General features: G+C 45.9%; 1 protein-coding gene and 1 long non-coding RNA gene across 3 annotated transcripts; both read left to right on the forward strand.

Moving 5' to 3' along the window:
* The first annotated feature begins 316 nt into the window (after nucleotides 1-316).
* LOC121563193 (protein-lysine methyltransferase METTL21E) lies at nucleotides 317-9,898 on the forward strand. 2 transcript variants are annotated; one of them, XM_045216332.1, is made up of 5 exons: nucleotides 317-337; nucleotides 798-904; nucleotides 3,726-3,883; nucleotides 4,075-4,192; nucleotides 9,199-9,898. In XM_045216332.1, the coding sequence occupies exons 2-5, from the start codon at nucleotides 850-852 to the stop codon at nucleotides 9,648-9,650; spliced, it is 783 nt and encodes a 260-aa protein (XP_045072267.1). In that variant the 5' UTR covers nucleotides 317-337; nucleotides 798-849; the 3' UTR covers nucleotides 9,651-9,898. The 2 variants fall into 2 exon arrangements, 1 of the variants encoding a protein (XP_045072267.1); XR_006659007.1 differs by lacking the exon at nucleotides 317-337 and having other exon boundaries at nucleotides 761-904; nucleotides 9,199-9,775; nucleotides 9,818-9,858.
* An 8-nt stretch (nucleotides 9,899-9,906) lies between these two features.
* On the forward strand, nucleotides 9,907-11,093 carry LOC123485429. Its single transcript, XR_006659008.1, has 2 exons — nucleotides 9,907-10,657; nucleotides 10,805-11,093. It is a non-coding gene; the product is annotated as an uncharacterized LOC123485429 (long non-coding RNA).
* The last annotated feature ends 2,499 nt before the right edge of the window (nucleotides 11,094-13,592 follow it).

Genomic DNA, 13,592 nt, shown 5'->3' on the forward strand with positions numbered 1-13,592 from the left:
CCCTCATAACACACAGCCAGCCACCTGACCCCTCACAGCACACAGCCAGCCACCTGACTGAGGCTAGAGCCGTCTGAGACCCGGAGCACCTAGCCTGAGGACCGGCACTGTTCCCTGGACAGCCAGCAGACCACTTTGGAGAAACACGGTCACCTAGCCTGAGGACCGGCACTGTTCCCTGGACAGCCAACAGACCACTTTGGAGAAACACGGTCACCTAGCCTGAGGACCGGCACTGTTCCCTGGACAGCCAACAGACCACTTTGGAGAAACACGGTCACCTAGCCTGAGGACCGGCACTGTCCCCTGGACAGCCAACAGACCACTTTGGAGAAACCCGGTCAGAGTGTTACTGCTACCCCCTACTCCAGGACTGGAGAAACACGGTCAGAGTGTTACTGCTACCCCCTACTCCAGGACTGGAGAAACCCGGTCAGAGTGTTACTGCTACCCCCTACTCCAGGACTGGAGAAACACGGTCAGAGTGTTACTGCTACCCCCTACTCCAGGACGGGAGAAACCCGGTCAGAGTGTTACTGCTACCCCCTACTCCAGGACGGGAGAAACCCGGTCAGAGTGTTACTGCTACCCCCTACTCCAGGACTGGAGAAACACGGTCAGAGTGTTACTGCTACCCCCTACTCCAGGACTGGAGAAACACGGTCAGAGTGTTACTGCTACCCCCTACTCCAGGACGGGAGAAACACGGTCAGAGTGTTACTGCTACCCCCTACTCCAGGACGGGAGAAACACGGTCAGAGTGTTACTGCTACCCCCTACTCCAGGACTGGAGAAACACGGTCAGAGTGTTACTGCTACCCCCTACTCCAGGACGGGACGGCCGGAGACATGGACCCCCGCCTGGCCCAGTCTGTTCAGACTGAGAAAGATGCTAAAACAGAAGGTAGGTAGCCGTAACTTTCAGACGCACACAGAAGGAATGTGTCAATCATGGGATGCCTCGCTAAGTCAGCTTTTGGTTATTGCTGTACAATGTAAAATGTCGGTGTCGATAGTTGAAGTGCACTCTGGTAGATTGGCATTTATATAATTAGTTAATGGCCAGCATGAGAGGTAGGTCATGTTCAAAGTGCTTAATAAACTTGTTTATAGCGTCGTAATCGGGTACATTGACACACACACACACACACACACACACACACACACACACACACACACACACACACACACACACACACACACACACACACACACACACACACACACACACACACACACACACACACACACACACACACACTCACAGGCTGTAAAGTGATTTAAGAGGCCCTCTTCGATTCTCCCCTCGCTAGCTTACATAACTGGTATACCAGCTGCATGTCTGGGTCAGAGAGGCCGCAAATAACCTGCCAGCACATAGAGGAGTTATATTACTCTACTGAGGGGCTGGGTTACGGTACTGATGCTGGGTCAGCTAGCTGTGTAGAGGAGTTATATTACTCTACTGAGGGGCTGGGTTATAGTACTGATGCTGGGTCAGCTAGCTGTGTAGAGGGGTTATATTACTCTACTGAGGGGCTGGGTTACGGTACTGATGCTGGGTCAGCTAGCTGTGTAGAGGGGTTATATTACTCTACTGAGGGGCTGGGTTACGGTACTGATGCTGGGTCAGCTAGCTGTGTAGAGGAGTTATATTACTCTACTGAGGGGCTGGGTTACGGTACGGATGCTGGGTCAGCTAGCTGTGTAGAGGAGTTATATCACTCTACTGAGGGGCTGGGTTACGGTACTGATGCTGGGTCAGCTAGCTGTGTAGAGGAGTTATATTACTCTACTGAGGGGCTGGGTTACGGTACTGATGCTGGGTCAGCTAGCTGTGTAGAGGAGTTATATTACTCTACTGAGGGGCTGGGTTACGGTACGGATGCTGGGTCAGCTAGCTGTGTAGAGGAGTTATATTACTCTACTGATGGGCTGGGTTACGGTACTGATGCTGGGTCAGCTAGCTGTGTAGAGGAGTTATATTACTCTACTGAGGGGCTGGGTTACGGTACTGATGCTGGGTCAGCTAGCTGTGTAGAGGAGTTATATTACTCTACTGAGGGGCTGGGTTACAGTACTGATGCTGGGTCAGCTAGCTGTGTAGAGGAGTTATATTACTCTACTGAGGGGCTGGGTTATAGTACTGATGCTGGGTCAGCTAGCTGTGTAGAGGAGTTATATTACTCTACTGAGGGGCTGGGTTATAGTACTGATGCTGGGTCAGCTAGCTGTGTAGAGGAGTTATATTACTCTACTGAGGGGCTGGGTTACGGTACGGATGCTGGGTCAGCTAGCTGTGTAGAGGAGTTATATTACTCTACTGAGGGGCTGGGTTATAGTACTGATGCTGGGTCAGCTAGCTGTGTAGAGGAGTTATATTACTCTACTGAGGGGCTGGGTTATAGTACTGATGCTGGGTCAGCTAGCTGTGTAGAGGAGTTATATTACTCTACTGAGGGGCTGGGTTACGGTACTGATGCTGGGTCAGCTAGCTGTGTAGAGGAGTTATATTACTCTACTGAGGGGCTGGGTTATAGTACTGATGCTGGGTCAGCTAGCTGTGTAGAGGAGTTATATTACTCTACTGAGGGGCTGGGTTACGGTACTGATGCTGGGTCAGCTAGCTGTGTAGAGGAGTTATATTACTCTACTGAGGGGCTGGGTTACGGTACTGATGCTGGGTCAGCTAGCTGTGTAGAGGAGTTATATTACTCTACTGAGGGGCTGGGTTATAGTACTGATGCTGGGTCAGCTAGCTGTGTAGAGGAGTTATATTACTCTACTGAGGGGCTGGGTTACGGTACTGATGCTGGGTCAGCTAGCTGTGTAGAGGAGTTATATTACTCTACTGAGGGGCTGGGTTATAGTACTGATGCTGGGTCAGCTAGCTGTGTAGAGGAGTTATATTACTCTACTGAGGGGCTGGGTTATAGTACTGATGCTGGGTCAGCTAGCTGTGTAGAGGAGTTATATTACTCTACTGAGGGGCTGGGTTACGGTACTGATGCTGGGTCAGCTAGCTGTGTAGAGGAGTTATATTACTCTACTGAGGGGCTGGGTTATAGTACTGATGCTGGGTCAGCTAGCTGTGTAGAGGGGTTATATTACTCTACTGAGGGGCTGGGTTATGGTACTGATGCTGGGTCAGCTAGCTGTGTAGAGGAGTTATATTACTCTACTGAGGGGCTGGGTTACGGTACTGATGCTGGGTCAGCTAGCTGTGTAGAGGAGTTATATTACTCTACTGAGGGGCTGGGTTACAGTACTGATGCTGGGTCAGCTAGCTGTGTAGAGGAGTTATATTACTCTACTGAGGGGCTGGGTTACGGTACTGATGCTGGGTCAGCTAGCTGTGTAGAGGGGCAACATTACACCACTGACACAGTACTAACCCTAGGTCACAGGTCTCCGTTAACACTACATTACATGGGAGGACCAGTGGAGAGGAAGGGGCGGGGCCAGGGGGGGGACATGCTGGGCCAAGACGAGGTCTCAACTTTAAATGGAAGATCTGGATGAGCTCTTTCCACTGAGAGAGAGGATGATGGGATACATCAGCAACCTGAGACTGTACCGAGAGAGAGAGAGAGGATGATGGGAACTGCAACCATACTCACTGTCATGGTTTGGAAATAGTTCCAATATCTACATGAGGATACCACTTAGAACGCATTGGTCTCCTACATAGAATAAATCCAATCTAATTGTGTTGCCCATGTCAGGTGTTGTTGTGGATGCTGATCTGGCAGCGGCCATCATGTCCAGGAGGATCGTCCAGACTCTGATCAGCATGGAGGCCTGGGAGGGATACGCCTTCGCTGAACACCAGATCAATATCAAGGAGTCACATGACCTCTACGGAGCTGTGATGTGGCCCTCGGTACAACACACTCCTTACGCTCACCTTCATCATCCTCGCTAACACTAACCCCATTACGCTAATCACAATCGTCATCACAATCATCACTATTAAATTCCACTTTTTTCCCTCCACCATTTTATTCCTTCTCATCCATCAACTTCATTATTATAATGTCCTGTTAGTTCACGTTGCGTTTATTTTCCCATCAGGCCATAGTGCTGTGTTACTTCCTGGATACCCACCGGGACACATACAACCTGCTGGACAAGAACGTCATCGAGCTGGGCGCCGGGACCGGTCTGGTCTCCATAGTTACCAGCCTTCTAGGTGAGACAGTCTTGTATTTCCAAAGTCGCTGATAATGTTATTAGTTGGGGGAATATATAATAATATAATATGCCATTTAGCAGACGCTTTTATCCAAAGCAACTTACAGTCATGCGTGCATACATTTTTGTGTATGGGTGGTCCCGGGATCGAACCCACTACCTTGGCGTTACAAGCGCCGTGCTCTACCAGCTGAGCTACAGAGGACCACATATATATGCTGTTTAATAATATACTATATATAATAAATATATATACCATTTAGTAAATACTATATGTAATAAATATATACAATTTAATAATATACTATACAGTGCCTTCAGAAAGTATTCATACCCCTTGACTTATTCCACATTTTGTTGTGTTACAGCCTGAATTCAAAATGTGATTAAATAAAAAAATAATCTCATCCATCTACACATAATACCCCATAATGACAAAGTGAAAACATGTTTTTAGAAATTTTAGCAAATGTATTCAAAATGAAATACCGAAATATCTCATTTACATAAGTATTCACGCCCGAGTAAATCTTTTTATAGAAGCACCTTTGGCGTCGATTAAAGCTTTGAGTCACCTTGGGTATGTCTGTATCAGGTTTGCACATCTGGATTTGGGGATTTTCTCCCATTCTTCCTTGCAGATTTTCTCTGTCAAGTTAGATGGGGAGCGGCGGTGAACAGCAGTCTAAGGTCGTTTGCTCTCTGAAGCAGGTTCTCATTACGGATTTTCCTGTATTTGGCTCCATTCATTGTTCCTCTATCCTTACCAGTCTCCCAGTCCCTGCCGCTGAAAAAGCTTCCCCCATAGCATGACGCTGCCAACCACCATGCTTCACCGTAGGGATCACAGGAGGTTGGTGGCACCTTAATTGGGGAGGACGTGCTCATGGAAATGGCTGGCGCGGAATGGGTGGAATGGTATCAAATACAGTGCACTCGTAAAGTATTCAGACCCCTTGACTTTTTCCACATTGTGTTACGTTACAGCCTTATTCTAAAATGGATTAAATAAATAAAAATCCTCATCAATCTACACACAATACCCCATAATGACAAAGTGAAAACAGGTTTTTAGAAAATCTTTGCAACTTTATAAAACATGAAAAACAGATACCTTATTTACATAAGTGTTCAGACCCTTTGCTATGAGACTCGAAATTGAGCTCCGGTGCATCCTGTTTCCACTGATCATGCTTGAGATGTTTCTACAACTTGATTGGTGTAAATGTAAACTTGTGGTAAATTCAAATTGATAGGATTTGATTTGGAAAGGCACACACCTGTCTATATAAGGTCCCACAGTTGACAGTGCAAGTCAAAGCAAAAACCAAAGGCACTTTATAATATAAATACCATTTAATAATATACTAAATATACTGAGTGTACAAAACATTTAAGGACACCTTCTTAATATTGAGTTGGTCCCCCCTCCCCCCTTTCCCCCTCAGAACAGCCTCAATTCATCGGGGGGCATGGACTCTACAAGGTGTCAAAAGCGTTCCACAGGGATGCTGGCCCATGTTGACTCCAATGCTTCCCACAGTTGTGTCAAGTTGGCTGGATGTCCTTTGGGTGGTGGACCATTCTTGATACACATGGGAACCTGTTGAGCGTGGAAAAACCCAGCAGCGTTGCAGTTCTTGACACAAACCGGTGCGCCTGGCACCTACTACCATACCCCCGTTCAAAAGGCACTTCAACATTTTGTCTTGCCCATTCACCCTCTGAATGGCACACATACACAATCCATGTCTAAATTGTCTCAAGGCTTAAAAACCCTTCTTTAACCTGTCCCCCTCCCCTTCAAATGTCTAATAACCAGTTTCTGCTTTGTCAAGGGGTCTGAATTCTTTCCGAATGCACTGTAAATGACGGAGTGAAAAGGAAGCCTGTACAGAATAAAAATATAGGGTCACTTAAGTAATACTGAAACTTTTTGTCCTGAATACAAATCGTTATGTTTGGGGCAACAACACAACCACATCACTGAGTACCACTCTTCATATTTTCAAGCATGGTGGTGGCTGCATCATGTTATGGGTATGCTTGTAATCGGCAAGGACTAGGGAGTTTTTTTGGGGGGATAAAAAGTAACGGAATACAGCTATAAGCACAGGCAAAATCCTAGAGGGAAACCTGGTTCAGTCTGCTTTCCAGCAGACACTGGGAGACGAACTCACCTTTCAGCAGGACAATAACCTTAAACACAAGGCCAAATATACACTGGAGTTGGTTACCAAGATGATATTGAATGTTCCTGAGTGGCCTAGTTACAGTTTTGACTTAAATCGGCTTGAAAATCTATGGCAAGACTTGAAAATGGCTGTCTAGCAATGATCAACAATAAACTTTTCAGCAAATATTTTTTAAATAATAAATGGGCTATTATAGAATCCAGGTGTGGAAAGCTCTCAGAGACTTACCCAGAAAGACTCACAACTGTAATCGCTGCCAAAGGTGATTCTAACATGTATTGTGTCTGGGGGGGGTGAATGCTTATTTAATCCAGATATATTAGTGTTTTATTTTTCATACGTTTTTCATAAATGTTTGAATCGTTCTCCACTTTAACATGACAGAGTATTTTGTGTAGATCGTTGACCGAAAATGACAATTAAAATCAATTTTAATCCCACTTTGTAACACAACAAAATGTGGAAAAAGTCAATGGGTGTCAATACTTTCTGAAGGCACTGTATATACCATCTAATAATATACTATATACCCCCCATACTCAACTGGCGGACCGGATCCGGACCCAGAACGGGGTCAATACGAACTGCAGGTACCCCCCAAAAAATTATATAAAAATATATACACTACCGGTCAAAAGTTTTAGAACACCTACTCATTCAAAGGTTTTTCTATATTTTTACTATTTTCTACATTGTGGAATAATAGTGAAGACATCAAAACTATGAAATAACACATATGGAATCATGTAGTAACCAAAAAGTGTTAAACAAATCAAAATATATTTTATATTTGAGATTCTTCAAATAGCCACCCTTTGCCTTGATGACAGCTTTGCACACTCTTGGCATTCTCTCAACCAGCTTCACCTGGAATGCTTTTCCAACAGCCTTGAAGGAGTTCCCACAAATGCTGAGCACTTGTTGGCTGCTTTTCCTTCACTCTGCGGTCTGACTCATCCCAAACCATCTCAATTGGGTTGAGGTCGGGGGATTGTGGAGGTCAGGTCATCTGATGCAGCACTCCATCACTCTCCTTCTTGGTCAAATAGCCCTTACACAGCCTGGAGGTGTGTTGGGTCATTGTCCTGTTGAAAAACAAATGATAGTCCCACTAAGAAAATTGTGATAAATAAAAAACTACACCAGTTTCATTTAAGGACCAAAGGATTGATAGCCGTCCCATATAGATTGCAAAATAGTTGGGAAGAGATTTTTGACGTACCGATTCCATGGCAAATTGTTTATGAACTGATACGCAAAACGACGCCGGATTTCAAAACGTAGAATTTTTCAATTTAAAATAATTATACAAAATTCTTGCTACCAATATAATGTTATTTAAATGGGGGATAAAATCTTCCCAGTTCTGCAGATTTTGCTGCGAAGAGACAGAATCATTAGATCATTTGTTTTGGTTCTGTCCATTTGTAGCTTGTTTTTGGACACAGGTCCAGGAATGGCTGAAGGATTGTAATATTTACCTGGAGCTAACCTTGCAGATAGCATTACTGGGTGATCTGAAAAGTCATAGTCAATCGATCAATAATAGAATAATACTTTTAGCAAAAATGTTTATTTTCAATTTACAATCTGTAGAAACTATGAGAATGACATTTCACATTCTTAAAATAAAGTGGTGATCCTAACTGACCTAAGACAGGGAATTTTAACTAGGATTAAATGTCAGGAATTGTGAAAAACTGAGTTTAAATGTATTTGGCTAAGGTTGTATGTAAACTTCCGACTTCAACTGTATGCTATTTAAAAAAAAAGACATCCTCCTCATGTCACTGAGCAGTCCTAGCGGGAATTGTTACTGTTTTTTTTTGGTTTAGTTTTTTGGGCCCATCAACCACCCCCCTTTACCGTGAGCCATACTGAACACGACCTTAGTGTGTGTGTGTGTGTGTGTGTGTGTGTGTGTGTGCGTACGTACGGTCTGGAGTAGAGGGCTGTAGGGGGGGGTGTGGACACCATCAGTTGGCTCAGGATGGACACCAGGATCAGTACAACGATGGGTATCAGCTGGATAAACATGGAGCGGGGTGACGTGAGAGAACTTGGGAAGGTTGAACACCAGACGGGCTGCGGCGTTCTGGATGAGTTGTAGGGGTTTAATGGCACAGGCAGGGAGCCCAGCCAACAGTGAGTTGCAGTAATCCAGACGGGAGATGACAAGTGCCTGGATTAGGACCTGTGCCGCTTCCTGTGTAAGGCAGGGTCGTACTCTGCGAATGTTGTAGAGCATGAACCTACAGGATCGGGTCACCGCCTTGATGTTAGCGGAGAACGACAGGGTGTTGTCCAGGGTCACGCCAAGGCTCTTTGCACTCTGGGAGGAGGACACAACGGAGAGCTAGCTGGCGTAATTACAGGTACTCTCAAGCGTGAAACAACTATCCACAGTTGCTAATAGTTACCAGTAGCTACCCGCTAGCTAGTCCAGGTAGTGGGTTAGCTAGCCTCGTGCTTCACCGGGCTCAGCCGAATACAATACTTACCTACAATAACCTACGATAACTACAATAACCTACAATACCTAACTACAATCTAAATACATGGTTTAAGCTTTACTCAACACCATATAAGCCAAGCTTACCTCCCGCCAGAGAGAGAGACACAACCTCACCCGACGACTCTCACCCGGCTAAAGTTAGCTGTATTACCTCTCAGGATGTCTCTGGTGGACTTGAACTGCTCAAAGCAGGAGTCTGTTGTCTGCACCCACCAGCGCTTTCAGCTCCTCTGCTCTGGTCACATTCCTGTTTGGTAACTGGCATTTATTTTGCATTTATTTATTATTTCCTAGGTGCCAAGGTGACGTCCACGGACCTGCCGGAGGTGCTGAGTAACCTGCAGTTTAACGTACTCCGTAACACCAGGGGGCGCTGTAGACACACTCCTCGTGTCACTGAGCTGTCCTGGGGGCAGGAGCTGGAACAACGCTTCCCTCGGGCTACCTGTCTCTACGACTACGTGTTCGCTGCTGACGTGGTGTACTGCCACCCGCACCTGGTGGAGCTCCTGGACACCTTCGATCACCTGTGTCAGGACGGGACGGAGATCCTCTGGGCCATGAGGTTCCGTCTGGACAGAGAGAACCGGTTTGTAGAACGGTTCCAGGGCAGGTTCCATCTGGAAGAGCTGTATGATCTGCCCAGTCTCAGTATCAAACTGTACCGAGCATCGAGGAAGGAGATGAGGAGGAAGACGGACTCAGAGAACCAACCAAGCCATTGTCGAGAAGGACGTCACACTTGACTCTTGAAGGTCATTTACCCTTGAGCCGTCATCCACAGCATTTGGGGTAATTGTAGTGTTTCTTCAGCCCGTTATCTTTTGTTGTAGCTGTCCTCTTTACAGAGGTTACTGTCATCTTTACAGAGGTTACTGTCCTCTTTACAGAGGTTACTGTCCTCTTTACAGAGGTTACTGTCCTCTTTACAGAGGTTACTGTCCTCTTTACAGAGGTTACTGTCAACTTTACAGAGGTTACTGTCAACTGTACAGAGGTTAATGTAAACTTTACAGATGTTACTGTAAACTTTGCAGAGGTTACTCTCCTCTTTGTAGAGGTTTATGTCATATTTACAGAGGTTACTGTCCTCTTTGCAGAGGTTACTGTCAACTTTACATAGGTTACTGTCAACTTTACAGAGGTTAATGTCAACTTTACAGATGTTACTGTCCTCTTTGTAGAGGTTACTGTCATCTTTACAGAGGTTACTGTCCTCTTTACAGGGGTTACTGTCCTCTTTACAGAGGTTACTGTCATCTTTACAGAGGTTACTGTCATCTTTACAGAGGTTACTGTCCTCTTTACAGATGTTACTGTAAACTTTGCAGAGGTTACTCTCCTCTTTGTAGAGGTTTCTGTCATCTTTACAGAGGTTACTGTCCTCTTTACAGAGGTTATTGTCCTCTTTACAGTGGTTACTGTCATCTTTACAGAGGTTACTGTCCTCTTTACAGAGGTTACTGTCAACTTTACAGAGGTTAATGTCAACTGTACAGAGGTTAATGTCAACTGTACAGAGGTTACTGTCAACTGTACAGAGGTTACTGTCAACTGTACAGAGGTTACTGTAATCTGTACAGAGGTTACTGTCAACTGTACAGAGGTTACTGTAAACTTAGCAGATGTTACTGTAAACTTTGCAGAGGTTACTCTCCTCTTTGTAGAGGTTTCTGTCATCTTTACATAGGTTACTGTCCTCTTTGCAGAGGTTACTGTCATCTTTACAGATGTTACTGTCATCTTTACAGATGTTACTGTCAACTTTACATAGGTTACTGTCAACTTTACAGAGGTTAATGTCAACTTTACAGATGTTACTGTCCTCTTTTTAGAGGTTACTGACATCTTTACAGAGGTTACTGTCATCTTTACAGATATTACTGTCCTCTTTACAGAGGTTAAATGAACTCTCCTTCCCTTCATGTCTAGGCAGATCTGTATGATTGTTTTCTCTACGATTATTCAGTTGTATTTCTGATTTGAAGATGTTCACTACATGACCAGAAGGATATATAGTGTGTGCTGCACATGATGTACTGCTGTACATATCAAGACCTGCTGCACATGATGTATTGCTGTTTCCTGAAGTTTATGTCCATACAATGAACACTATTTACTTTGTATTATGTTGTTCATTTGCTTTATGCAGTAATTTATCAAATGAGAAATAAACTACATTATAAACACCTCTCGCCTGTAAATTGTTATGGAAAGGAAGATTAGTCCTTTTAGTCAACTGAAGAGGAAAGGACAGGGGTCAGAGAGGGGTCGAGGTGAGGCGGTCCACCCATCAGTACAGTAGGGGTCAGAGAGGGGTCAGAGAGGGGTCGAGGTGAGGCGGTCCACCCATCAGTACAGTAGGGGGTCGGAGAGGGGTCGAGGTGAGGCGGTCCACCCATCAGTACAGTAGGGGTCAGAGAGGGGTCAGAGAGGGGTCGAGGTGAGGCGGTCCACCCATCAGTACAGTAGGGGTCAGAGAGGGGTCGAGGTGAGGCGGTCCACCCATCAGTACAGTAGGGGTCAGAGAGGGGTCAGGGTGAGGCGGTCCACCCATCAGTACAGTAGGGGTCGGAGAGGGGTCGAGGTGAGGAGGTCCACCCATCAGTACAGTAGGGGTCAGAGAGGGGTCGAGGTGAGGCGGTCCACCCATCAGTACAGTAGGGGTCAGAGAGGGGTCGAGGTGAGGCGGTCCACCCATCAGTACAGTAGGGGTCAGAGAGGGGTCGGGGTGAGGCGGTCCACCCATCAGTACAGTAGGGGTCGGAGAGGGGTCGAGGTGAGGCGGTCCACCCATCAGTACAGTAGGGGTCAGAGAGGGGTCGAGGTGAGGCGGTCCACCCATCAGTACAGTAGGGGTCAGAGAGGGGTCGAGGTGAGGCGGTCCACCCATCAGTACGACCTGTCTGCCCTTTAGGTCCCAGAGGGAGATCCATTAAGACATACCTCATCCATCTCTCATCCTGAGACATCTTAAGACATACCTCATCCTATTTCAGTCTCCATTGTGGTGAGATGGGATTCCCGTGATTTCCTCTTGTCTGGGGATACTCCCCCCCCCCGCCCTGTTCAATAAGGCTATGCTTCCCACTGAGCCACTGACATGATCCATCATTACCACTACAACGCCAGGCCCCCTACCACAACGAAACATACCCCTCAACCCCTGAAAATCCCTCTAAACCAGTTATAATATAGATCAATATCACTCTTAAAACCCGACCTCAACCCAATTGAGATGGTTTGGGATGAGTTGGACCGCAGAGTGAAGAAAAAGCAGACAACAAGTGCTCAGCATATGTGGGAACTCCTTCAAGACTGTTGGGAAAGCATTCCAGGTGAAGCTGGTTGAGAGAATGTCAAGAGTGTGCAAAGCTGTCATCAAGGCAAAAAGGGGTGGCTACTTTGAAGAATCTCAAATATAAAATATACTTTGATTTGTTTAACACTTTTTTGGTTACTACATGATTCCATATGTGTTATTTCATAGTTTTGATGTCTTCACTATTATTCTACAATGTAGAAAATAGTAAAAATAAAGAAAAACCCTGGAATGAGTAGGTGTGTCCAAAATCTAGATCTCAGGTAATTAGCCGACATATATACTGATCTGTTAACACTTGATCTGATTGAATCTAGTCCTTAGAGAGACCAATCAGATATATGACAGAGAGAGAGATACTGTATATACTGACCTGGTCAGAAAAACAACATGTCAAACAACATACTGGTATGGGCTCCGTGTAGCTCAGTTGGTAGAGCATGGCGCTTGCAACGCCAGGGTTGTGGGTTCGATTCCCACGGGGGGCCAGTATGAAAATGTGTGCACTCACTAACTGTAAGTCGCTCTGGATAAGAGCGTCTGCTAAAATGACTAAAATGTTAATGTATGGGGGTTGCCTCCAAGCTGCCGTTTGAATCAGTTTACCCTGCAACCTCTGCCCCTCTATGTTAGGTTAAGTCTAGAAATGGCTTGCTATTGGTTACCAAGTCAAAACAAGGATAAAAGGTCACAGTACAACAACAGAATCAGACACTGACATCACTTCCTCTCCCTGTGAACCAGCCATCTCCTTTAGTCCTGCCAGTCTCAGTCGCACCCCCTCATTATACATACCCTCATCAGACCCCCTCATACTGAGCTATTTAGGGCAGAGGCAGGGGCATACCAAGGACCTCCGACAAAAGGGGTTTCAGGCGGGATGAGAAACCCGAGAGCTGGCGTATCCAGGCCAAATTCTCATATCCAGGTCAAACGGTCACTAAATCAAAACAGTTGCAAAAACAGTTGCACTGCAGACAGCCCTGTTCTATTACCCCTGTCCTCTGGTGGAGCTATGAGAGTAGAGCAGACAGCCCTGTTCTATTACCCCTGTCCTCTGGTGGAGCTATGAGAGTAGAGCAGACAGCCCTGTTCTATTACCCCTGTCCTCTGGTGGAGCTATGAGAGTAGAGCAGACAGCCCTGTTCTATTACCCTGTCCTCTGGTGGAGCTATGAGAGTAGAGCAGACAGCCCTGTTCTATTACCCTGTCCTCTGGTGGAGCTATGAGAGTAGGCAGCAGACAGCCCTGTTCTATTACCCTGTCCTCTGGTGGAGCTATGAGAGTAGAGCAGACAGCCCTGTTCTATTACCCCTGTCCTCTGGTGGAGCTATGAGAGTAGAGCAGACAGCCCTGTTCTATTACC

The sequence above is a fragment of the Coregonus clupeaformis genome, unplaced genomic scaffold, assembly GCF_020615455.1.
Source record: "Coregonus clupeaformis isolate EN_2021a unplaced genomic scaffold, ASM2061545v1 scaf0686, whole genome shotgun sequence".
Taxonomy (NCBI): domain Eukaryota; kingdom Metazoa; phylum Chordata; class Actinopteri; order Salmoniformes; family Salmonidae; genus Coregonus; species Coregonus clupeaformis.